We start from the raw sequence: 26,435 nt of genomic DNA, 5'->3' as shown, positions 1-26,435 counted from the left end.
CCCAAAGTGCTGGGATTACAGGCTTGAGCCACCGCGCCCGGCCTCTCTCTTTTTTTTTTTAAAGACAGATCTTGCTCTGACATCCAGGCTGGAGTGCAATGGTGTGATCTCAGCTCACTGCAACTCTCGCCTTCTGGGCTCAGGTGATCCTCCCACCTTAGCCTCCTGAGTAGCTGGGACGACAGGCATGCACCTTCACACCTGGCTAATTTTTTGTATTTTTTGTAGAGAGGGAGTTGCACTTTGTTGCCCAGGCTGGTCTCAAACTCTTGGACTCAAGTGATCCTCCTGCCTCAGCCTTCTAAAGTGCTGGGATTACAGGCGTGAGCCACTGTGCCTGGCCCTACTTTATACTCAGTACAACACAGGTCATTTCTGTGACTAAATGTGGGTTTTTTTTCCCCCACTCACAACCAGTTCTCTGACACCAGCTGGGTTTCCTACAATCAAATTCACTTCTGATGCTTGATCTGGGCCCTGGTGGGGGCAGGGGAAGTGGAAGGAGTCTGGGAGGGGCACAGAGGCTCAGTCCCTTGAGGGACTGCCTTCCATAGCAGACACCAGTCACAAGTAGCAGGTCCCCAGGTTACCAGCAACTTCTGTTTGAATTGGCTACAAATCAGGTTCCCACAACCTCTTCTCGATTCCATAAGTTGCAGAGGAGCTCATGGAACCCAGGAGAGCAGTTTACTTGCTAGATGACTGGTGTACAGTACCACATAAAATGGTACAGCCTAGCCAGGTGGAAGAGGCGCATAGGGTTAGGGATGCGGAAGGCATGCGGAGCATACAGGCCCCCTCCGGATGCACCACTGCTGCATGTCTAGCAACCTGGAAGCTCTCCAAGCCCTGTGCTTTTGGGTTTTTATGGCTGCTCCATTATGTAGGCATGTTGTATTAAATCACTGGCCACTGGTGATCAGCTCAACCTTCAGCCCCTCTCTGGCCCCTGACAGAAAAAATTTGCTGATCCATCCCCCAACTTTAAATAATCACTTTTAATATTTTGATACGTGTCTTTCGTGTTTTTCTATGCATAGATACACAGATGTATTTTTTTTTTCCAGCAACCACCACAAAATAGTATCCTAGAAGACACACTGCTTGTAGCTTGCTCTGTCCACCCAGGCTTGGCTGTGAGCCTCTTTCCTTCCTGCTTATCTCCCTTCCCCACAAAGTTGCTCGATGTGGGGGTCGAGGAGGAGGTGGGCCAAGTCCACTCCTGCAGGTGGGCTGAGGGCTATGTGGGGCTGGGCACACAGTGGACTTGTGGCAGGTCAGGCTTGATCCGGGCCCTGGTGGGGACGGGGGAAATGGGAGGAGTCTGGGAGGGGCAGAGAGGGTGGGATGAGGCTAAGGATTGTAGGACAGCAGGAATCTGCAGGAGAGTGTCCATGGCCAAATAAGTTTGGGAAACAATGGATTGAAGACCTCTGAGACTGTCTAGAACCGAAGCCTGAAGGTGAGTCATGCATCTCCAGGAGGAGGCAAAAGCCTGTGAAGCTGCTGACTGTTCGATGTGGTGCCCTTGTCTGGAGTGCGTCTCCAGGTGCTCTGGGACTGCCAGGGGAGCATTCTGACCAAAGCACACGGGTCTGGCCCAGGCAGCTTTTCCATCTAGCAGGTATCCCTGCCCAACGGAGCTGCATATCAGTAACCTTGAGCTTGAGTTCTCAATTGCCTGGAAGAGAAGGAGGTGGAGGTGTTTGTCCAGAATGTGGAACAGGCCGTGGTGACGTCACTTCCAGGAGGCAGTGGCTGTGATGACTGCAGCGGGCAGGTTGACCTGGGCCTTGGGGAGGCAGACCTGCCCCAGCAGGACCATTGGCCCAGGGGAGGCCTATGCCCTCTTCCTTCTCTTTCTCTCCACCCTGCCCTTGCTGTTGTGGGGGCAGGAACTGCACGAGTCCGTATCTTCCAAATGGAAAGAATAGGGTGAAAGGAGCCGGGAGCAGTGGCTCCCAGCAGTTTGGGAGGCTGAGGCGGGAGGATCACTTGAGTCCAGGAGTTTGAGGCCAGCCTGGGCAACATAGGGAGACTTTGTCTCTACAGAAAATAAACAAAATTGGCCAGGCTTAGTGGCATGCGCCTGTAGTCTCAGCTACTTGGGAGGCTGAGGTGGGAGGATCATCTGAGCCTGGGAGGCGGAGGTTTCCATGAGCTGTGATTGTGCCACTGCACTATAGCCTGAGTAGCAGAGTGAGACCCTGTGTCAAGAAAAAAAAAAAAGAATAGGTTGGAAGGACCCCTTCCAACTGGGAAACAGGCTGCCCCTCTTTCTCTCCTCATGCCTGGCAGACAGGAGAGTGAGAAGCACAGCGGTGGAGTCAGCACACCTGGGAGTGAATCCCAGCTCTTATGACAAGCTTGTGTGTGCATGGGCAAGTCCCTTGAGCTCTCTGAACCTCTGCTTTCCTTACCTGTAAGGTGGTGGTGAGGACCATGCCTGCCTTCTCATGGCGTTGTTGTGGGGATCATATTATATATGAACACCCACCCACCCACCAGGGTGCCTCAACAGCTGGTAGATCACAGCTGCCTAGAATTCATGCCTGTAATTCCACAGCTTTGGGAGGCCGAGGTGGGAGGATTGCTGGAGCCCACAAGTTTGAGTCCAGCCTGGACAACATAGTGAGACCGTCTCTACAAAAAAAATTATTTTTAATTAGCTGGACATTGTGGTGTGCACCTGTGGTCCTAGTTGCTTGGAAGGCTGAGATAGGAAGGTTGCTTGAGCCCAGGAGACAGACACTGCAGTGAGCCGTGATGACGCCATTGCACTTCAGTCTGGGCAACACAGCAAGACCCTATCTCAAAAAAATAAAATAAAATACAAATACAAATAAAGGAAAAGAAAAGGAAAATCAAAGCCAGTATTATCATTTGTTTTTATTATTTTTGTGTAGTCCATAGCTAGACAGGCTGCTGGCCCAAACGTGAGCCACCTTTTGTTTTCTTTCTGTAATTTCTCAAGTGGTAGGCCAGGGAGGTGGTGGTGTCTCTGTTTGGAATGTGTGGATGTGGAGGCTGGGAGAGAAGGCAGTTCACCCGCAAGGGTAGGACCCACTGTGGAGTCCTGGGCTCCTTGTACCACCTGTGCCAGAGGTGGGGCTGAGGACAGCCCAGGGGCACTGAGAAGCACAGCTGCCTTGCTCCACCTCCACCATCTGCTTTTTTGATCCTTTTTCGGTTGCTGAGCTTTGGTCTCAGAGAAACAGTGGCCCAGAGTGCTGGTTCCTGTTTTCATGGCCCGGCAGTTGAAGCTGGAGACCACCACTCCCCCACGGCTGCTACTTGGAGCCCCCTTGTCTCCTTCTGCCAGTTGTGAGCTCCCAGGCATGAGTCTGGAGGACCTGAAGAGAGGCCATCCTCAGCTCTGCCTGCAGAGCTCTGCCTGCCGGAGATTTGGGAGGAGCAGGGATCACCACTCTAACTCCTCAGTGGTTTATGACGAGGACCTGGGGCAGTTGTGCCTGTAAGGCACGGGTGGCCTGCCACCTGTTTTTTTGTAAATAAACTTCTGTTAGAACACAGCCATGCCCATTCATTTACATATGATCTCACCACAGACTTGACTAGCTGCATTTGGGACCTTATGGGAAAGTCTGTAAAATTTGCTGTCTTTATTTGCCCTTTAGAGAAAAACAGTTTGCTGGCCCCTGCACTACAGAGGTTAAGGAGTCCTCAATTCCTCCCTCCCAAGGACCTGCATAGGCACGAAGGCCAGAGGGGCTGTTCTTATCTATGAAAGCTTCTTGGAGTGGATTTTGTGGGGAGGGGATGGTTCTAATTTCAATAGTCCATCTCCTTCATTCATCCATTTCAGGGATATTTCTTAGGATGATGCATGCCCCTTAGGAAGTGCTAAATTCTCACCAGGCACCTGCATATGTGTTAGTCCTGCCAGTATTCCCTGAGGGAAGCGCCATAGTTAGCATCCCTGCTTCACAGATGGGAAATTGAGGCACAGGGAACAAAAGCGACTTGTCCTCAGTAGAGCCAGGATTCTGTGTGCAGTGCCCGGCTGACTTTCTTAGCTGGCAGTCTTATCTGATAGGCTGCCTACCCCACAGCAGGAATTCTGTTACTGAGCCCCTGGGCCACCACCCTTGGAGTGCTGCTAACCTAGTGTGGGTTCCCCAAGGATGCTCACGCCCTGCAGGTGCTGTGTGCCAGCTTCTGGTGTGAAAACTTTGGTGGGTGCCCTCGCCATCTGGAGGAAGTAAGGGTGAGGCCCCGGGGTTGGAGGCTACTCTGTGGCCCTGAACAGGTTCCCCGTCTGCCCCCTCTAGTTGGCTTCCTCCCCTCTAAGTGCTTCTGCTTGTCCATGTCCCAGAGGGTGCAAGGGTCCAGTGAGAGGGAAGGAATGCAAAACACCTGGAGTATTTTCACAGCTATTAACTTCCTCTCCATTGAGAGCCCCCCCACAGCCACCTCTAGGGGTTGCCTGCTCCCCTTCCCCACAATTGAATTTTCTGCAGGTATGACTTTAAGGTGAACATCAAGGACAGCCAGGAGGAAAAGAGGGAGAGAGACCAGTGGCAGTCATGCTTCTGCTGCGGGCCTGGCTGGACCATGTGTTTGGTGTACAGTGCTCTGGGAAGGCCAGGTGACCCCATACACTAGTGAGGGAGGCTTGGAGAGGTTGAGTCACTTGCCCGAGCTCACCCACTGGGATTCCAGCTTCGGGCCTGAGCAGCCTGGAAACTCATGCCATTTCCAAATTTGGGGGCGTGGAAGGACAGCCTGGGCAGCCCATGGGTGTGTGGGAGAAGCCAGGGCCTGGTGATGGCTGGGAGCATAGAGCTGATCCATGGTGCGCTGACTCCCACCTCTCTGGAACCCTGAATCACCATTCTCAAAGGGTGTCTCCTCTTCTTGCAGGTGGTCCCTCCCTCCCCAGAGCCTGCTTCCCCTTCTGCACTCTGTGCTGAGACCACAGGAAGGTTGTCGGTCAGTGTGTATGCAATGCAGCAGTGGGCAGAGGTGTTGACTCACCATCATCCCCCAGAAAGCCCAAGCGATTTCAGTCACTTTCTGTTGCTGTAGCTCCACCCCCTCCCTTCCTCTTCTTTCTTCCTGAGGCACACATTTTGGTCCTTACAGCCAGGATCCTGGCTCCACCCCGCCCCAACCTCCCCACCTGAAGAGGGGTAGAAATTGAGTCATCATTTCTTTTCAAGGAAACAGCCCAAACATTTGAAAGTCTTGAAAGTCTTGGCACTGGGCGCGGTGGCTCAAGCCTGTAATCCCAGCACTTTGGGAGGCCGAGAGGGCGGATTACGAGGTCAGGAGATCGAGACCAAACATTTGAAAGTCTTGAAAGTCTTGGCACTGGGTGCGGTGGCTCAAGCCTGTAATCCCAGCACTTTGGGAGGCCGAGAGGGCGGATTACGAGGTCAGGAGATCGAGACCATCCTGGCTAACGCGGTGAAACCCCGTCTCTACTAAAAAATACAAAAAACTAGCCGGGCGAGGTGGCAGGCGCTTGTAGTCCCAGCTTCTTGGGAGGCTGAGGCAGGAGAATGGCGTAAACCTGGGAGGCGGAGCTTGCAGTTAGCTGAGATCTGGCCACTGCACTCCAGCCTGGGTGACAGAGCGAGACTCCGTCTCAAAAAAAAAAAAAAAAAAAGTTTTGGCGTGTAAGTAGCAGTCCCAGGACACGTGGCAGTTACTCAGCCCCTCTGTCTATTTCCTGTGGCCCATCCAGCCCAGAGGAGCTGGAGTTGCAGCCTGTGTGCCTGGCTGGGCTGTAAATAATTTCTGTGCACCTTTCCTCATAATTGTGGCTAATATTTGTTGAATACTTACTCCATGCCAGGCCGAATGCGAATGCCTTTCTGTATAATCCTGTGAAGCAGGAACTAATAGAATCCCCATTTTACTGAAGAAAGGAGAGGTTAAGTAACTCGCCCAAAGTCGGAACTCACAGATGTAAACCCCATGAGCCTGGTGCTGAAGCTGGGTCTGTCCAGCCCACAGCACCATGGCATGTCTACATCAGTGAGCCTGTGTAGTACCACATTGTCCCTTGGGCACGGTGATATCCTTGTAGGTGAATCGTCAGTTCTAGTATTTTTTTAATATATTTGTTAGGAAGTTAAAAAATAATATAAAGATATCTTAGCCCAGTGTTGCTCAGCCTCAGCACTGTTGATATTTTGAGCCAGGTAACTTCATTGTGGGGCTCTCCTATACATTGTAGGTTTTAGCAACATCTCTGGCTTCCACCCACTGGATGTCAGGAGCACCATCCCTCCACTGCCCCCACTCCCCCGACTCCCCCTGGCCAAGAGTGACACCGGAAATGGCTCCAGACATTGGCACATGTCCTGGGTGGGGGCACAGTTGCCCCAGTTGAGAACCACTGTCTTAGCTTAAGGTGCTAGAAGCATAATACCTGTCAGATACTGACGTCAGCTCATCTGCATTAGGGCAGCTCTGAACGGTCTGTTAAAGGGCTGCGGAGTCAGGGCAGTGTTTTCTGCTGGTTACATTCCATCCTGCCCCCCTGGGCTCTTGGGATGTTTGGGAAGCAGGGAGAAACCCTTCTCGGTGTTCAGGGAGCTCACTGCCCCATGAAGGGAGTCAGGTTTAGGTGATGAAGCCCAGAGAAAGGCCCTCAGTTCCTGTCCCAGGTTGCCTCCAAGTGCCTGCTATGGGCCAGACGTCCTGCCCTCACTGCAGGGTTCAAGCTGTGGCCAGGAGGAGGTCCCCTCCCGTCGTGGAGTGACCGTCCCAGAGGGGAGCCTGTGGTGGAGATGGTCAGGCAGTGCTCTGTGCTGGGGGGGAAAGAGCAGAGAGGTGGGGGTGCTGCCTGGGCTGGGGTGGACCCTGAAGGTGTTCACCCCAAGGGGCCAAGAGTGGAGCAGGGGTGCTGCAGTTCCTCAGGGGCCCAGGGAGAGGGAGAGGTGGTGGAGCCTGCGTCCTGCCTGAGCTCATTCCCACATGGGCCTGGGTGGATCCAGCTGCCAGCGAGACTAAGGAGACCCTGCTGAGAACAGGGCGGAGCTAGATGGCCACAGGCAGTGCCCGCCCCCAGAGTTCAGCGTGTCCCTCCCATTGAGGACTTGACCTAAGTTAAAGTGTGGGGTGGACCCTGAAGGTGTTCACCCCAAGGGGCCAAGAGTGGAGCAGGGGTGCTGCAGTTCCTCAGGGGCCCAGGGAGAGGGAGAGGTGGTGGAGCCTGCGTCCTGCCTGAGCTCATTCCCACATGGGCCTGGGTGGATACCCAGCTGCCAGCGAGACTAAGGAGACCCTGCTGAGAACAGGGCAGAACTAGATGGCCACAGGCAGTGCCCGCCCCCAGAGTTCAGCGTGTCCCTCCCATTGAGGACTTGACCTAAGTTAAAGTGTGTGCTGTTGTCCGTTGTGTATGGTGGGTGGTAATTGCTGGACCCCAGACGCTTTCCCTGGAGCTTCAGGAAAGCCTGAGCCTCCCCTTCTCTGGCTAAGCCTGAGACTGCTACCCAGTTCCTCATCAGGATGTCTGAGGGATGTTAATTTCCTCCAGGAGCCTTGCCCTATTGATTCAGCGGCTGATTCCCCCACATGGCTCTTGCCCCTTGCTCTGTGGCTGATGATAGGGTTCCTAATTGAGCTAGAACTGAAGGCACGGGCCTGAAAGGGCCATCAGGAATTGGGAGGCCCCAGTGCAAAGGAGCCAGCGGTGGGTGGGGGTGGAGGACGTCTCTTCCCCTCACCACCACTAGAGGGCAGCCGTGGACTCTGTTTGGAGCCTCGCCCCAGGCAGTTCGGCCACCTGGTTGCCAGGAGGGGGCACCTTTCTGACATGTTTTTTTGGGAGGCGGGTAATGGCAGCTGGGCCCAGGGTTCAAACTATAGGGGAGGCTCCAGAAATAAGCTTGGTTCTGTTTTACATGAAACTGCTCCAGGGGTGAAGCAGTGGGGGCCTGGAAGGGGAGGGGGACCTTTCAGTGCCAGGGAAGCTGGTTATCCCTGCTAGTGGCTCTCACTGCACTAGGACGAGTGCCTGGGTATCTCCCAAGAACAAGTACGTGAGCCGACTCTGTTCCTTTACCCAGAGTGGGCAACAGCCCATTTCTCTCTGAGTTGGTTTTTCCCTTCCTTCCGCCTAGACCTGGCAGCAGCTATTCTTTGCCCTGGGCCCAGAGTGAGCTTGGTCCATGCACATTGAACCAGGTGGGCCGTATGTTTTGTGCTTGTTCTTATAATTTTTTAAAGTTTGTAAAGCAACATGTGCTCACTGCACCAAAATCAAACAATAGAGAAGGGAGTGGATGTGTTTTCTAAGGGAGTTCCCCAGGACATTGGCAGGTTATTCAGGCCCATGAAAGCACTGTCCCTTTCCGTGTGTGCGTGTGTGTGTGTGTGTGTGTGTGTGTGTGTGTGTGTGTGTGTGTGTGTATTTGCTCCACCTTTCCAGCTGGATGCCAAGTTGGAGAGGCAGCAAAGGTACCTTAGAAAGCCCAGCCTGCTGTTTGCCATGACCCCCATGAGGGATTCCATCCGTCATTTTGCCTTGTTCTAGCAGCCACCTGGTATGTGCAGGACTAGGGGAGGACAGGAGTCAGACTGTTCTCACAAATCTGGGGTTCCGGGGCCACAGTCACCCGACAGTGAATCCCGTTCTGAGAGCCTCCTGGTGTTCCGTGTCATGCTTTGGGGCACAGGGTAACCTCTGAGGCCCATTCCAGCCTCTCTGAATGCACAGCCTTTGTCCACTCTTAGCACCACCTCTTCAACCTTCCCCACTTCTATCCCCCGCCTCACTAGAAAGGAAAGAGCCCGGCACCTGGACGACATCCTCAGTGCCACAGGAGGGAAATGTCATAGCCCTATTCTGGGCTGGGAGTGAAGAGGAATCCTCTGTTTGAAACAGAGGATTTGGGTCTGCAACAGGAGTGAACAGTTTGATGACCATTTGAACTTCACCTGACCTTGTCCCCTGATTCACGCATTCAGCTGTTGGGATCTGCCAACTGGCTATGCTCTCCTGGGTCTTTGGCCGGTAACCTTTCACACACAGTTAGCGGTACTGGCCCTGGAATAGGGACATCTGGCCAGGGCCATATGCACTAGTATCTGTTTAAGTTCCATTCAGCCATCAGTTCCATGTTGTTTCTCATTCTCTGTTTTAGCTCAAACCCAGTCTTCCCCAGATATTTTTTGAACACTTACTGTATGGAAAACACTTGGCCGAGCTGTGTCGTGAACAGAGCTGATGACCAGGCACTTGGTAGGCAGCTGGCACTTTGTAAAGACTTAGCAAATTGAGTCCCAGGAGTTCTGGAGTTCACATGGTCAGGAAAAGAAAATGTAACCATGCTGGATCAAGAGACAGGTGTCTTTCTCAGAGGTCTCAGGGTGAAAAGAAAGGAAAATCTGAACCCCTTTGTGCCTGCCGTAAGCCTGCCTCTCCCTTTAGGTAAGGGAGGGAAAGGCAGGCATCTTCCGGGCTCTCTTTTTCCTGTTGGAACTTAGGGATTTATTTATTCAGTGATCATTTCTTGAGTACCTTCTATGCACCACACATTGTGCTGGTGCTGGGATAATGAAGCCTGCCTCCCTCACCAACCTCATGGGAAGCTGCACGGACTGAGTGAGGCAAAGGAAGGGCTCTGTGAAACGTGCAGCTCTGCCTGCTGCCGCCTAGGGGCCCGAGGAGCTTGCCAGCCCCTTGCACATCCCACCTAGAGGCTCCCCTAAGGTGAGCCGTGTCCTTGACCCATCATCACACCCACATCTCTCTTTCTGTTCCTGGCCAACCAGGCTTTCCTTGACTTGGAATAAATGGCTTCCTGGCTTCTCCCCACGCAGGCTGTTTCTGGGCCAGGGTTTGTTTGAGGCCCTGTTTGGATATTGTTAAAAGTGGGCAGCTTTGCTCAGAAAGGTCAGCATGAGAGACAAGAACAAAGAGATCTTTCAAGCTGGCCTCTGGCAGGGCAGCCAGGAATGGCTCGGAAAAGCCCCAGCTCCACCTGGCACTGGCAGCTTCAGAGCTGTGACGTGATTGCTCAGGCTCATGGCCATCTGCAGAGCCCTGGAGAAGCCCCGTCGTGTGCCTTCTTACTTCTCAGAGGGGTAAGCTGAGGCAGAGGGGCATTCCCAGGTCGGTGTTAGCTGGGACCCCAGATCTCTCCCTGTACAGCCCTGAACACTGGGATCTCTGTATTTTTTTTTTTTTCTTGAAGGGCATTCAATAAAAATTGGGATTTACCCAAAACATCCCTGAAGGTGATTATTTGGTTTGCTGAAGAATTCCTGGGAGCTTATATGCCAGAATCCCTTACAGATTTGAAAGTAGTAAAAAGACACAACTTTTAGATACAGAATCTTAAAATGCTGATGTGCTGATTCCTTGAGAGTGTGTGTGTGTGTGTGTGTGTGTGTGTGTGTTTTGGAGGTGAGTCTGCGTTTCTCCCAAGCTTCCAGGTAATGCCAGTCTGCTGGTGCAAGAGCGTTGATGATGTAAAGGCTAAAGGCTGAGCTCATTCGGCAATGCAGAGAGTGGACAGTCCTTGCGATGGAGTGGGAAGAAGGGACCACAGTCATTCTTGGCTTTGGCCTCTTGGTAGCAGGTCCCAGGACCTGCCGGCCTCCTCTGGGCCACAGGGCCCTAGGCAGCCCTGGGGTCCAGCTCTCTTCAGCTTGTTGCTGTTGGGCCCAGCTGCCAGGGTTGTCTTAGACTGATATCCCAGAATCAGCCAGTTCTTTTCTCTTCCGGGAGCTCATGAGGTCTGTCCTTTTACTCAGTTTACTGCAGTCTGTCTTTTTCCTGTCTTCTGTTGGTGGCTGGTGCTGGGCTGTCCCCTAAGCTGGCCTGGCCTATGGGACCCTTCAGCTTTGTGACCACCTTCCTCCTGCCAGCCCCCAGCCCCACAGAGGACAGAAGAACAGGATTCCTGGTAGATAAACCAGGCCCAAGGACAGGCCTGGGCCCCCCACAGGAAGCTTCTTTGGTTCCACTGAGGCCTCTGTCTCGGAAAATAACCCAGAGCTGGAGAGCAGGCCATAGGCTCAGAGATTGGGACTACAGGCATGGGCACCACCACAACCCAGCTAATTTTTGTAGTTTTAGTAGAGATGGGGTTTTTACCATGTTGGCCAGGCTTGTCTCAAACTACTGACCTCAAGTGATCCCCCAGCCTCAGCCTCCCAAAGTGCTGGGATTATAGGCATGAGCCACCACACCTGGCCCACCCCAGAGTCCTTAATTCAGCAGGTCTGGGTGGGGGTCTCAGAATTTGCATTTCTAACAAGTCCCTGGGATACGGATGCTGCTAGTCCAAGTACCACATTTTGAGGCCCTCTTGTCTGAATTATCATTTCTGTCCAAGTGTGGTAGTGGCTCATGCCTGTAATCCCAGCACTTTGGGAGGCTGAAGTGGGAGGATCACTTTAGTCCAGGAGTTCAAGACCAGGCTGAGCAACATAGCGAGACCTCATCTCTGCAAATAAATAAAATAAATTATCATTTCTTGGAGTGTGGGACGAGTACTTCTAGTGACACACAATGTGGTTTTAAGTGATGTGCACACTAACTTTTAAAAAATACTTCTGTTATTATTAAGGGAAGGTGAGTTATCTACTCACCTTAAAAGAAGAAGGAAGATATAAGGAAAAGTATGACATAAATAATAGTACTGGTGATAGGCAGCTAGTGGTAAACATAGTGAATGAGGTATGCAGTCTACAGAAGTCTGGGAGACACTGAGCTAAGTGAAGTCCTCATTTTACAGACCGCACCTAGACTTGATGGTCTCTAAGGGGGCTGAGGTTCCCTGTCCTGCTTGCCACTCCCAGGTCTTCAGAGCACTTGGCAGGCTAGGGAAAGTCATCATAGCTCTGATCCTACCCCAACAGTCTCCATCTCAACTCTGAAGACAAGGGTCTGTGTTGGTAATGTTGGTAGTTTGCACGTTTTTTTGCTTTCATGTCCTGAGGCCAGAGCTTTCCAGAAGGCAAGGGACTTGATCTGCAAATGTGTCCTTTCATGGCTGCCAGGCCCCAAAGCCCCCAGGAGCCTGTTTCGTGCATGAAATTGAAGAAGGGGCTTATGTAACTTGCCTGGCTGCCAGTTTGGGCTGTTCACCCTCTGTAATCTTAATTTTTCTAAATTCGCTGGCCCAGCAGCCTCTGCTTTCCCTTGTGTGGTGTGACCCAGGGAACCCCCTGAGCAGGTGAGCAGGGCAGCCCTTACATTTTCCTGAGCATGTGCTACATGGCAGGAGCTGCTGGGCGGAGCTTTAGGAACATGGGAGTGCTGTGCCCGGCCCTCAGGAGGCCACAGTGTGCAGTGGTCAGACCTGCAGGTGGAAAATGACCTTGAGAGGTTTTACTTGCTTCACAAGAGGAATTAACAGGCAGGGCAACATGGGGAGGGGTCTGGGGAGGCTTCGTGGAGGAGGTGACATTGGAACTTGCTTTTGAAGGATGAAGTGGGGAAAGGCTGTGTAAGGCAGTGGAAGAAGCCAGTGCCGAGACTTGATATAGGGGATTGCGGTCGTTCAGACGGGACTTGCTGTAGTGCTGGGGGCTGAGGTGGGAGAAAGGTGAGGAGCAGACCCTACAGCCTCAGACGCTATGCTGGGGGCCTGGACTGGATTCTGTGAGCCCTGGGACCACTGTAGGGCTGGACTTGAGAGAATCCAGGTGACCTTCCTGCATCCACTAGACCCCCAAGGTGCAGTGGGAGCAGTTTTTCACATTGCAGGCCACAACCTGTTAGTGGGAATGCAAGATCTATTTAGTGGGCTGCAGCCAGCATGTTATAAAACGGGGGTAGAGGGAGAAGGAAAATGGAAAACCTCAGTGTTGATTGCACATCAGAGAGATGGGTATTGTGTCGAGAAACTTCAGTTTTATGTCAGGGAAGTATGTGTGGATACTGGGTTGCAATGTGAGATGTATTTCTCACTATGGCTCACACTTTTAAAAGCTTTAAAACTATTTCAAGGCACAGAAGGCTGACTGGAAGTGGTGAGACTGGCTGTCACTGGTGTGGTCATCAAGGCCCAAGGTGAGGCAGGCCAGCCTGGGGTCATGGTACTAGGGACAGAGAGGGGAGGATGGAATCCAACATTGACCAGATACAGCAAGTGAAGCTGGAAAATTTGAGGCTGACTCAGGTCAGAAAGTCACCAGCCCAAGGCTCTTGGGCCAAGGTCACACCTTGTTCGAGATACTTAATCTTGGTACCCCTTTGGTGGTAAACTGGAAGCCCAAGTTGCTTTGGGGAAAGAGGGGAAGGGACTAGGGGAAAACGGATCCTCCTTCCTTTTTGTTGATGTCCTGGGCCTCTAAAGTCCTGGTGTTACAACTCTAACTTTTCACTCCAGTTATCGAATGTGTTCAAATAAAACTCTAGCAGGCAGCTCCTCCTGGCATCTGCTGGTATGCTGAGAGCATCCTTCTTTGCGAGCTAGGCTGGTAACAACTCTACTTCTGCCGTCCTCCCACCAGGAACATCGTGAAGGGCGTGAGAGAGCTCCGGGAGGTGCTGCGGACTGTGGAGACCAAAGCAACTCAGAACTTCAAAGTGGTAATGTGGGGTGCTGGCGGCGGTGCTGGCTTATTCAGGAGTCAGTTTTGATGGGAGACAACAGAAGTCCTTGCAGGGAACCTCTGAAGCAGGGGTGGCAGTAGGTCTCCTGCCTGCTCATGGCAGAGGTTGGTAATCCATCTCAGCATCCTTTCCCACGCAGCCAGGGAGGTGCAGCCTCTTTCTCCCTGCAGCACTGCAGATAGCCCCTCATGTTAAATCAGATTTCAGATCTATTGCCAGCCCTTCCCTGGGCAAACTATGTTGACAAACTTGCTACCACCACTAGCAAGGTGCTATGCGAACTTTTAGGGATTTGTTTGCGATCCTAATAAATAACAGTGACCCTGCTTGCCTGCCCCAACACAGTCCTGCCTTCCTAGGCCTTAGTTCGGCCAAACCAGAGCCACAGCTGCTTCTCATGCTATAATTCTCAGTCAAATAATCAGAAAGGCACCTGGGAGAGAGAGCTACCCGTGCCTGTGGCATTATGCTCTTCCCATCACTGCAAGAGCCTGCTGAATACTCAGAGTGGGGCTGGGCTCCAAGGGGTCAGGAGAGGGAGAAAATACTCCTCTTGTCTAGGAGAGGAGAGAAGAGAAAAGATGAGGTAGGAGCCGTCTGAGGCCAGCAGAGGGGTGGGAGCCCCAGTGTTGGAGCGACTGAAGGAGCAAGGGGGCTCCCTTGGGAGTGGGGTTGGGGGGCCTACCCAAAGGGCTGCACATTGCAAGGGGGGCAGATTTAGCTGGGTGACTGGCAGAGGGCATTCTAGGTCATGCTGGGGTAGAGCTGACAACTGTGTCTGGGTCTGAGTGCTTCCCTCTCTGCCAGATGGCGGCCAAGCACCTGGCGGGGGTCCTGCTGCACTCCCTGAGTGAGGAGTGCTACTGGAGCCCCCTGTCCCACCCTCTGCCCGAATTCATGGGCAAGGAGGAGAATTCTTTCGCCACACAGGCCCTGCGGAAACCTCACCTCTATGAAGGAGACAAGTAAGTTCTGCCTGCCCTGCTGCACCTCACCAGTCTCACATGTCGCGCAGGGTTCTATCCCCACTGGTGGTTTTCTCTTCGCCCCATGCTCTCCTCCAGTCTCCACTCAGCAACTGCCAGGCAGCCTCCTCAGTCTCAGGAGGAGCCAGATCAGCTAGAGAAGGCAGGTGTTAGGGTGCAGGTTGTGGAGATAATCCTATAAGGCACTCGGAGGCCAAAGAAATGATTTGGAGGTTACCTGTCTTCCCAGTAGTCCTGTCTGATACACCTCTCTCTCACTTGTGCCGTTTCTCGAAGGTGGGGTCGCTCATCGCCCCAGCCATTCCCTGCGGTGCTGGTGCAGGGAGGAAAGTTTCCTCCCCGGGACCGTCCGTACTCTTCCAGCCCAGCAGCCACCGCCCACCGCAGCCTTTAAGATCCAAAACTCTGAGGCATATGGTATCCAGTGCCCATGAATTATGCAGGAAGGGGTCACCTTACCAGGCTGGTGCTGACTCCAGGGCAGAAGGCTGGCATGGTGGGTCAGTGGTGCTGTCTGGTGAGGTGCGTGCTCTAGCCAGGACTGTCATTTGTGTCTTTCAGCCTCTACTGCCCCAAGGACAACATCGAGGAAGCCCTCCTGCTCCTCCTCATCAGCGAGTCCATGGTAAGCTCCAGGATGTCCTTCAGGGGCCTCTGGCCCTCTGACCCTGTGGGGAAGGGCTGTGGGGCCCAGGTACAGGCCATCCGTGACCTACCCAAACTCTGTCGCCTAGGGATACTCCTAAAGTAGATGCTTCTTGGCCCTGGGCCCCCATACGGCAAGTCTTGCTCATTAGGTTTGGGATTGGCTATAGAAGGCTTCATTTGGAGGCCTGCATTCTGCCGCCAAACAAGTAGAGACTGAGTACCTGGAGCCACACCCACCTCTTTTGGTATTAAAAAAATGATCATCAACAAGGTCACAGTAAAATGTTACATAGCTGTGTGCTGGGTGCCGTGACAGATATGAGAACATGGCAGGTAGGGAATGGAAGGAATGTACACTTTGGAGTCAGAAAGCCTGGAATCAGGTTCTAGTTCTGCATGTTAGCTGAGGGCCGGGGCACATCACTTATTTTCTCTGAGCCTCCGTTTTCTCCCCTGTAGGATAACAGTACTCACAAAGGTAAGCGTGCCTATGGAAGGAGTTCATTTAGTCATGCAACAGCTATTTATTGAGCATCTACTTTGTGCCAGACCCTACTCTAGATGCCAGAGATGCCACAGCAAACAAATGGAGAAAAGTTATTTCCCTCATGAACTTATATTCTAGTGAAGAGAAGCAGGCAGTAAATTAGTCAAAAACTACAATATGCAGGGTGTCCACGCATGAGCGCTATGGGAAAAGAACACAGAGCAGAAGACAAATTGTGCTAGACAAAGCACACATGAAGTTGGCTGTTTAGACTTTTCTGTAGGACCCACTGCTCATGTCCTGGGCAGGAAGATGAGGCAAATGCACGCATGTGGATGCACGCACACACTCATGCATGCGCACATATGGTGGCCATGGTACTAAGGAATGTTTGCCCAGGGCTAAGCACTTTGGAGGCTCAGCATAAGGAGAGTGCAGTGTGGCTGTGTGATTGAGGAGGTGGTAAGATGAAGGATGGGCTGGACTCGTCCAAAGAGGGCACAGGAAGAGTGGGACAGGAGCAGCAGAAGCCAAGCACAGAGAAGTCATCTACATGGTCAGGTCCAAGTCCTCCAACCAAGGGGCCCATCAGAGCTGGTGAGCTGGGAACCACCGGGTTGAGAAATTGGTTTTTAAGAAAACAATGCATCTGAGTGTATGGATGCGGAGGTTAAGAAACCAAGACCCCACGAGCGGGATCCCTGAACAGCCAGAAATGAATGTTCCCTTGGATGTCTGGGACCTTGGGATGCCAGGGCTTGCTTAGATGGCGTTGGTAATCAGATTACCTCTGGTGCCTCAGGCCTCCCAGCAAATAGGAGCAGGCACTGGGCTGTGGGACAGAGGGATTGCATCCTGCCTCAGCTGGGGCTGGTCCGTGTTGGATCTGAGAGTTTCTGTGTAGGGTGTGGATATTTGGATGGGAATGCCAGCTGGCCAGGGTGTTGTCCTAAAATGTTTGCCTGTGAGGTGGGTAAGTGGTTGCCCAGGGGAGGGGCCATCTCACTGGTTAGCGGCTGTGGAGATAAGAGGCACCATGTGCCACATCTGATTTTCATGGGAGAACAGTGTGCTTTTTACTTTTAAAAATGGGCCCTTACTCTGACCACAGACTGAATCCTCTGCAGACCAGTACTCCCATCCCCTCTCCACCATTTCACCACGTCCACCCTCCAGTGAGACTGCACTGGAATCACCTGTCTGGAAACAAGGGTTTTTTTGTTTTGTTTTTTTTTTTTTTGGTTTTGTTTTGTTTTGAGACAGAGTCTCCCTCTGTCATTCAGGCTGGAGTGCAGTGGCGCAATCCTGGCTCACTGCAACCTCTGCCTCCCAGGTTCAAGTGATTCTTCTGTCTCAGCCTCCCGAGTAGCTCGGATTACAGGTGTTTGCCACCACGCCTGGCTGATTTTTGTCTTTTTAGTAGAGACAGGGTTTCACCATGTTGACCAGGCCGGTCTCAATCTCTTGACCTCAGGTGATCCACCCACCTCAGCTTCCAAAGTACTGGGATTACAGGCATGAGCCACCGCACCCAGCCTAAACACCGGTTATTTTGTAGCCTTTGTGTACTGAGGCTTCCAGTGCAGTTTACAGGTAGGTGGTGAAAGGCTGAAAACAGGGTCATCTGTTAGGTCCTTTCTCAGCCAGGGAGGTTCCAAGCTGATTAGGTGAGCGTTATGTTGAGTCATGTGAAATTGCCTGATTTTCAATTGCTTATGACCTGCAGAAACAACAGTTTCATAATAGTTCACTCTAATACTATATGTTCCCATCTTACAGATGACAAAAGTGAGGTCCAGGACAGGTATGGCTGTTGGTCAAGGTCGTATACTAATAAGCCTTGAAGCCATGACTCGAACATGTCCTTCTCCCTCAGCAGTTTCCAAGCCCCAGGACGCAGGGCTCCTGGACTTCCATCCTGGTGCTTCCCTTGCCCACTACTGTGATCCTTGGTCTTCTCAAGTGTAAAAGGCCAGGGAGGTGACTTTGGGGATCAGAGGGCTTTGTAAAAGGGACAAGCCTGTCAGGGTAAGGATGGTCATAATTTTTCTCCTGGTAGGGAGTGAGGCTGGGCTCCATCTTCCCAAGTCATTTTCTGTAGCCTCTGCTTGATCAAAGTCCTCAGGACAGAGTTCAGATGCCTTTCAGTTAAGGCTGTCCACCCACTCCCAAACCCACCAAGCAGAGAATGGCCTTTTACAGAAGCATGGCCCATGCTTGGAGCCAGGTGGGTTTTCCTGAGTATGCGTTCTCCTCCAAGCAGCTCTTTCTCTTTTGCAAGACAGTGTGGCTGGCAGCCTGCCTCAGAGACTAGGGGTTAGGGGGTGGGTGAGCCTGGGTTGGCTGGCCAGGCGGTGTCCTGGGAGATTCCCTGTGGCGTAGGAAACAGGCACTGCCCAGACACTGTTTGCACTGAGGCTGGGAGGAGGCGCCTCTTGTGGGACTGGCTGGTTTGTTTCCCCTTATACCCAGCCTGTTAGACATTCAGAAACTTGAGGGATTTGGGGGAGAGTGTTGGCAATGTACTTAGCTTTAGTGTTTCGTCTGTGGTGACCTTTTCCCCGGGTGCTAGATCTGGCCTCTGTGGCTGGGAATGGTTTCTCCGAGTGGCCAGACCTGCCATTTCTCCTGCCTTTGTTTTAAATTCTCCTTCCCTCCAGTCTCATTCTTGAACAGTGAGAGGACAAGGGTATGGGTTCCACTCTACCAGCTTCCCACGCTCCTGCCCAGATACCTCTCAGCTGAACCCCAAGGCTCCATGTACCTGCAGGGTTTTCCTCATCCCCCTTTGATGTTGGCTGGGTTTGGCTGCAAATGATGGGCTTGGAGAGGAACCTCTAGAACAGCAGCTGTTGGCCTTGGCTACTATTTAGGTTCTCCTAATACCTGCAGAATGTGTTATGCTGCAGTGAAAGCTTTTCCCGCAGAGCCAACCCAGGAGGCATCATCATCATTGCTTCCACCTCCAGGACATCCAGAGCAGCTGCTGCAGGAAACAGTGTTTGCAGGCTTCCTTATTTTGTGGTTTGGAACTCAGAGGAGTGGCTGTGTGGTATGGGGCTGTTACTTTGGATATGGTTTTTATTACAAGCTGACTATGTGCGATCAGAATGAATGAGGGAGACCTTGTCTTTCAAGAGGTAAATAGAAACCTTACTAATGCTTTCACAGGAATGCAAGGAGGAGATGAGATATAACTGGTTGAAGATGATTTGTGTTTTAGACCTAGTTTTGAGTCCTTGGGGTCAAAATGGCATTTAAAAATCCACCTACTTATCATTGATTCATTCATATATCCATCATCTACCCACTTTCCCATTTATCCTTCTGGCCATCTACCCTCCCATCATTTCTCCATCCACCCATCCTCCTACCCACCATTCATTCATCCACTTATTAATCCATTCATCTATCATCCATCCATCCACCCATTAATCCATTCATCCACCATCCATCCATCCACCCATTCATCCATTTATCCATCCACCTCCCATTCATCCAACCGCCCTTTCATCCATCCATCTACCCACCTTTCATGTATCCACCTATTCATCCACCTATCATTCATCTATCCACCCATCATTCCATCCATCCCCCATTCATCCATCCAGCCACCTACCAACGCTGCATCCACCTACCATTCATCTGTCTATCCATCCACCATGTATCCATCCATTCATTTACTCATCTATCCATCCATCCATTCATTTATCCATCCACCCATTCATTTACTCATCTATCCATCCACCTACCATCCATCCATCTAATCTAGTTCGAGCAGCTACAGCATGCAGGACCATGCTTAGCACTGTAAAGACAATGATTAATAGTTCAATCATAGTTCCTGTCCCAAATGGACTCCCATCTACTGCAGTTTGTTCCCAGGGATGTGGAGGAAATCCTGCCCAGTCTGCTGAACCTCAAATGTAAATTCTTGTTTTTGAAAGAACTGTGTATCAAACCAGCCTGATTTTCTGAAACAGTTGGGGAACTAGGAGATACAGGAATCTTTATTATTTCTAAAATACTGATCTGGGACATAAAAATATTTGCTAAAGTAAACTGAACCCTTGGATCCCTGTTTCATTTCGCTGGCGAACAAGTTGCTGCTCTTAGAAATGGAAAGGGTACAGAGCCCTGGAGTTGAGAGAATGGGGTGGATAGGTAAGTCTCTGAGTCTTGGGACTCTGCAGATTAACAGACTTTGTGCCATGCCCAATGCTGGGCATCTAGCTATTTGAATCTTGAATTTACCATTCATAATCTGTGTGGCCTGGGTGAGCTTCTTACCACCCTGAGCCTCGGTTTTCTCATCTCTAAAATGGAGCTAATAAGGTCTCTCTTCTATGACTTTGGTGGATTAAATAAGAAAATGAATGTGAAGGTGCCTGGTACATTTTGGTTCTCCAATATGTGCTCATTTTGTCCTGATAAATACTTGATTCTGACTTAGTCATTTTTGAAAACATTTATGTTCAGGTCTGATTGGGAGATAAATTGGATTAAGGATGCCATTCAGTTAAAAAAACAAAACAAAACAAAAAGTGCTTCCTGGGCTTGATTCCATCAGGGCTTCAGCATTTGAGCACAGATTGTTTCAGCTTTTGGGATCTGGTTTGCTCTAACACAAGGCCCTGCTCTGCTAAAGGCTGAAGCGGTAAAGGGTCTGATAACACTGCCAGCTTAGAGTCCTTGGTTCAGTGGAGGTGGGAGAGCCTCTCTCTAACTGGCGGAAAGAGCTGTTTTTTCTGCTGCAGGAGCCTGATGCAGCAGGAGCTTGGAGGCTGGCATGGGCCTGGCCTGGGTCGCTGGGTGGATGGGACATGTCACAGAGCATGTTATTTCTTGGCTTTGTGGACTGGCAGCTCAAGAGCCAGTGGTAATTATGTCTGCTGATGGGGACGACAGCACAGGGGGAGCATGACAGTGTCCTCCAGGGAGAGGGCAGGTGCTGGGTACAGATGCTGCCAGGAGACTTGTTTCCGGGGTAATTTTGCGGAGGGTGGGGGTGGCAGCAGCAGGCCCTGAGCCTTGTTCCTTGGCCAATGGAGAGCCTGTTTTTGAGAATAGGGTTGATCAGGGCCTTGGACTTGTTGCCCAAGGAGCATGTTCTTTGCAGAGAAGCAGCACCCAGGGCCTGATGGGGGAAGTCTGACCTTGTGTTTTGCTTCAGTTCGTTTATAAGCAGAGCCAGCCCAGGGTCTCCTACGGCATGGATGAGGCTATTGGACACTTCCTCGGAGGTACTTGGAGGCAGGGAAGGAGCCAGAAGTGAAGTCAGAATGTCTAGGCTCTAATTTAGGTCCCAACTCCCTGTCTCATGTGCATTGGAAAGCTTACCTGGCCTCCCATCTGTAAAGTCTTCCCACCTGTAAAATAGGCTGAGAGTACACAGAAGATTATTGTGAGCATTTTGAGATGCCGTACAGAGGTACAGAGCGTGCTCCACATGGTAGTTCCCTTTCCTTCCCTTAGACTGGAGCCCTGTTTATGACCAGGGTTAGAGAGGAGAAACAGGGCTGGGGACAGAAGGAGAGGTAGGTGCTGCCTGTGGCCCTACAGCCACCCAAGGATCAGGACTGGTCTTGTATCTTACTAGGTTGGAAAAAGCTGGCAGAGGAGCCCCAGGCTTCTAGAGCTCAGGCAAGCCGCAGCGGTCCCAAACTGGCCAACTGAGGGAAGTGGGGGTGGTTCAGCCTCAGCTCCCTGGGATCTTGCGCAAGGTAGTTCACTTTCTAGGGCTCAGTGTCCTTATCTGCAGAGGGTGGGGGGCAGTCAGTGATTTCTTCCCTGCCCCACCATAGGGTTACTGTGAGGCCAGATGAGATGGTGGATATGACAATTCAGCTTCTAAAAGAGGAATGTGGGCCGGGAGCGGTGGTTCAAGCCTGTAATCCCAGCACTTTGGGAGGCTGAGGTGGGCGGATCACTTGAGGTCAGGAGTTCAAGACCAACCTGGCCAACATAGTGAAGCCCTGTCTCTACTAGAAATAGAAAAAAATTAGCCAGGTGTGGTGGCGGGTGCCTGTAATCCCAACTACTCAGGAGGCTGAGGCAGGAAAATCGCTTGAACCCGGGAGGCGGAGGTTGCAGTGAGCCGAGACCGAGCCACTGCACTCCAGCCTGGGCAACAAAAGTGAGACTGCCTCAAAAAAAAAAAAAAAAACGTAATGCGTGTCACACCCATAGAGCTGGCTATTTGACCAAGAGTAGTCCCTGCCTTAGGTTTCTCATGGGTCAGCCTGCCTGAGGCCTTTCCCTAAGGTCCCGTATTTGCTTCATGGATACTTGGTCAAAGACCAGAAATGTATTATGCTTGCAATGCTGAGCTGTTGGGTGATGGGTGTATGGGGACTAGCGTTGTTTCTTTGGCTTCTCCTCTTCTGACCTGCCAGAGGGCTTGCAGTGAATGTTCTTTAGTCTAGGAGGGGCTACCCTAGGAGAACAGCCAGAAGGACAAAGGCTGGGAGTAGGACAACTACACAAGCGCTAGATTTAAATCCTGTGATTAAATGCATGGATTAAACAGAGCAGTGCATCCCCAGCACCGGGCAGCCTTGGGGTGGGTGTGGGGATTATGGCAGTGCACACTAGGCAGGAAGAAACCAGAGGAGAATATGCTGCCATATTCTAAGAACAGTGAGAAAGAGACGGTGAGATTTAGTGTTCATGTATTACTTTAAAGGTCACAAGTGCATTCACATCTGTTACTTGCATTTGATCTAGAGGATGTTCTAATGAAAGCAGGTCTGAGGCCACTTCAATGGTGGAAGAGAAAGAATGTAGCTGGGACTAGGTCAGAGCTACTGCCAGAGCATGGGGGTATACCATGTGGCCTCAGGGCAGTGAGCCAGGGAGGAGGGAGCAGGACAGCTGGGGGTGCTGGGAGGGAGCTGATGCTCCCATAGTGTCTGAGGCCCTGGCCCCTGAGCTGCACATGAATTTTATTCTGCTGTGTCTTACCCACCAGCCCCCACGCCTGCCTTTTCTCTGTCCCATTTCCCCCTACTCCGCCCTGTTGCCATGGTTACACACACAGGCACTGCCCAGCAACCACCAGGAATATTTCACTTTGGCCCTGCCCCAAAGCCATAGTAACCACTCAGCCCACTTCCACTTCTGGCTGGGGAATCACAGCCCTCTCTTGCACAGGCCCCAGTTCGCACAAGTCCCTAGGACCCCCAAGGAGCCTTCCTGGCTGTCTGCCTATTGAGGGCCTATCACCAGCCTGAGGATTTGTGCTGCTGCTGCTGCCGCTACTACTGCTAGACTGATCCTCTCTTCTGTTCCTATTCTTCTGACCTAATTAACGCCCAGTTCTGAAAATTCACCCCTCCCTCTGCCAGACACAAATTCAGACACTGTTCTCTTAAAGGTCAAGGTCTAGGGTGGACAGGCGGAGGTTTCCACTCCAGGCCCAGAATCTTTCTCTCCTGAGTGTCACACCCTGCAAAGGCAGGTTGAGTCAAGTTCTGTGTGTGCGGTTGTGCCTGGGGCCAGGAGTCTAGCCGTGAGCAAGAACTGGTGAACCAGATGGGGATGTGTGGGCTGAGGTATGGGCCGGGTTGGGGGAGGACAGGAGAGGCCTGACCTCCCCTGGTGAGATAAGTCAGGGATGGTGCTGTAAGAAGGTGGTCCTGAATGGAGTTTTGAGGAGCTAGAAGGTATCCAGGTTGACAGAGGGAACTGCAGCATGACCGAAGATGGGCCATGGTGACTGTAGGGACCAGCAAGGGATTCCATGTCACTAGAGAGAAGCTGGCCAGTTAGGCAGCCCCAGAAAGGAGTTTAGACTTTATCCCGATGGCCACAGTGATGGCTCGCGGCCCACTATCCCCTGAACAAGACGGGTCTGCACGGGCAGGCAGGCGGGCATCCTCAGACCCTGGATGTGTCCAGCCAAGCTGCTTCCCACCCCTGCAGACTGCCTGTCCCCACTCCCTCCCATCATAACCTCTCACTCCCACCAGAATTCCAGGTCAGCTTCCACTCGGGGATGTGCATTCTGTACTGCTGCTCCTTCCTGTTCTCCCCACAGACAGAGCCTCTGTGCCCCATCCTCTCACTCCCGAGCCACTCCTGCCTGGTGGAGGCCGCCCCTATGGGTCCCCACCCAGGATGGCCAGAGCTGGGGAGCTGCTGGAGGTGGCAAAGTGGGGCGGTACATCGCCAGGGATAGAACAAGGGCTGTATTCCTAGTTGGCTCAGGGGACTAGCTCCTGCCAACCCTCTCCCTAGAATTTCTTTTCTCTCCCTGTTGGTGGCTGTGTGGGTGGACTTCACTGGGAAGGAGGGGGATTTCTTGGCACCTTCTTTCTCCACTCCTCTCCTTCAACCCTTTAGAGCTCCTGAGTGGCTCCTGTTCCGCAGGCTGATTCCAGAACTCAGCCTTGCCGGGATTTCCGGGCATCCCGGCACCCTCTCCTGGGCCATCTGAGTCCATGGGGGCATGGGCAGCACTCACCAACTGTGGCAACGGGGCAGCCATCAGAACCCCTGACCACCAGTCTCTCAGTGACCAAGTGACCACCAGTCTCTCAAGACCAAGTCACCTCCTTGGGTCTTGGAGGTGTTTTGGCTTCCAGAGGCCTCTAGGAGGACACACTCCAGCCCTGCACTGCAGGACACACGCAGAGCCTGTGGTCTGGAGGCCTCAGGGGCTTGGGCTTCTGCCTCCAGCCCCTCACCTGGAGGAGGGGAGAGCAGTCCTGCTCAAGGGAAGCTATGAGGCCCACTTGCTGCACAGGAGGGATGGGGTGGCTCTGATGAGGGAGATCTGGGTTTTTAGGGCTGGCAGCTCCTTTTTATTCTGTTAGGAAGGCTGAGTTCTTGGTCTTGAGGTCCTGCGTGTGGAAGCAGAGGAGGGCAAGTCCCATTGCACAGAAGGAGACTCAGACAGAGGGAGGGAGATGCAGGAGAGAGCCCTATTTGGCAGAGGGGAATGGGCAGGAGAAGGGAGAATGCTGGGGGCAGCCAGCAGCAGCATCTGCCCAGAGCACAGCTCTGCCCAGCTCCCACACAGCCCTTGGAGTGGGCATGGGGATATGACTGTTTCTGGCCCCAGAGTGTCCTCTGCCTAAATCCCTGCCCTGTGGCTGCTCGGAGGCGCCCATGACCCCTGCAGTGGGGGAGCCTCTCCCCTTCCACCCTGTCTCTTTTGCCCCCAGCCTGCGTGTTGTCCCCAGGGTATAGAGGTGGGCAGAGGGGTGGGACCACCTGCACAGACCAAAGAACAAAAGAGTCCCACAACCTTGATGGGGGGCTTCTGGCTTGGTGATGAGGAGCTCCCCTTTTGGAATTAGGCAGAATTTCCCACTCATACAGCACATTTCCCTCTCCTACCCCCACCCCCAGCAGCCATCTGGCAACTCTGTGAGCTACTGAAATCCTTGGCGCTGGATGCCAAGAGCGGAGTTCTTGAGTGTGGGGAAGCTCTCCCTGGGGAGGGACGGAGGAGAGTTTCCATGGTTGGAAGGAGCCTGGAGAGGGTCCAGGCTGGACACAGAGGGGAAGGGAAGGGGGGCTCTGGGAATGTCCTTGTCAAAGCTACTTGAAAGACTGAAGAGGAAGAGAAGAGGGCACTGGGGGCTACAGCCCAACCTCGCCACCAAGCGTCAAGCAGCAGAGCCACCTACCCGATCCAGGCACTTTCATATCTTAGCCAGAACTCTTGCTGTAATTGTGAGAATTGCAAACACACCAGGGACTGTTCCATAAAATGACTGGCCTGGGCTCCTCAAAAATGCCAGTGTCATGAGAGAAAGGTGGAGGGCCCCTTCCAGATGCAAGGAGATTAAAGAGACATGGCACCCAAGTACAAGGTATGATCCTGGACTGGATCCTGGAATGAGAAAAAGCAACCAACTATAAAGGGCAATAATAATTGTATAGAGAGGGGAACATTGAGGAAGGGTTTTCGGTTATGAGACTATTCTTGCAACTTTTCTGTAGGCTTGAAATTTTGTAGAATAACAAATTTAATACCAGAAGCTTGACCCCTCAGAACTGCTCCCTCACCCAACCTGGGCTAAAGGTGGAGGATTTTCTCTCTTGGAGAGGGCTTTTGTGGAGATGAGAAAAGGCCATTTCTGAGAGTGTGGCTGTCTTTCTGGTCTGGGTCAGTGGCAAAAAGGTGATAGTGTCTGGGCCAGCAAGGTGGGGGCCCCTCAAAGACGGACACCTGCTTATCTGCCGTCCTCACTCTTACCAAACAATGTCCCACCCACAGGCCACTCGAGACGTGGTGCTGAGCCGGGTGCCAGAGCAGGAGGAGGACCGGACAGTGAGCTTGCAGAATGCTGCAACCATCTATGACCTCCTGAGCATCACGTTGGGCAGAAGGGGACAGTATGTCATGCTCTCTGAGGTACGGCCGGCCATGCAGCCCATCCCACTCCCCAGAGTCAGGCAGTCTGTAAAGGAAATCAGACGGAGCCATTTGTCCCTTCACCTGTCCCTCCCCTGCCAGGCTGCTCTGCTGCTTTGACCTTGGCAAGTTGTACAAGTCTCAACTTCCTCACTGGTGAAATATGGGCAGTTAGAGAACCCACCTCACAAGGTTGTTGGGGAGAGTGCATGTGAAAGGCTGAGAACAGCGCCATGCACAGTAATAATAAATGTTCCCTGCTATTTTTATTGCATGTCTGTGTTTTGAAAGCACTTTCACAAATCTTACTCCATTTGCTCTTTGCTATCACCCTGTGAGATCATTCACATGTTAAGGAGGTGAACTGAGGGCCCGAGAGGGTGAGAGACTTGAGCAGGG

General features: G+C 52.2%; 1 protein-coding gene across 4 annotated transcripts in view; it reads left to right on the top strand.

Moving 5' to 3' along the window:
* TTC7A (tetratricopeptide repeat domain 7A) overlaps window positions 1-26,435 on the top strand; it is a 159,889-nt gene that overhangs the window by 63,052 nt on the left and 70,402 nt on the right. For 3 of the 4 annotated variants that reach the window (XM_011935874.1, XM_011935873.1, XM_011935872.1), the window contains 4 exons: window positions 13,447-13,525; window positions 14,357-14,514; window positions 15,097-15,160; window positions 25,899-26,036. In XM_011935874.1, coding sequence (XP_011791264.1) covers window positions 13,447-13,525; window positions 14,357-14,514; window positions 15,097-15,160; window positions 25,899-26,036 — 439 coding nt within the window. The remainder of the gene's footprint in view (window positions 1-13,446; window positions 13,526-14,356; window positions 14,515-15,096; window positions 15,161-25,898; window positions 26,037-26,435) is intronic. The other variant, XM_011935875.1, reaches the window with a different exon arrangement.

The sequence above is a fragment of the Colobus angolensis genome, unplaced genomic scaffold (assembly GCF_000951035.1).
Source record: "Colobus angolensis palliatus isolate OR3802 unplaced genomic scaffold, Cang.pa_1.0 Scaffold15, whole genome shotgun sequence".
NCBI lineage: Eukaryota > Metazoa > Chordata > Mammalia > Primates > Cercopithecidae > Colobus > Colobus angolensis.
This window is presented reverse-complemented; position numbering and strand designations above follow the sequence as displayed.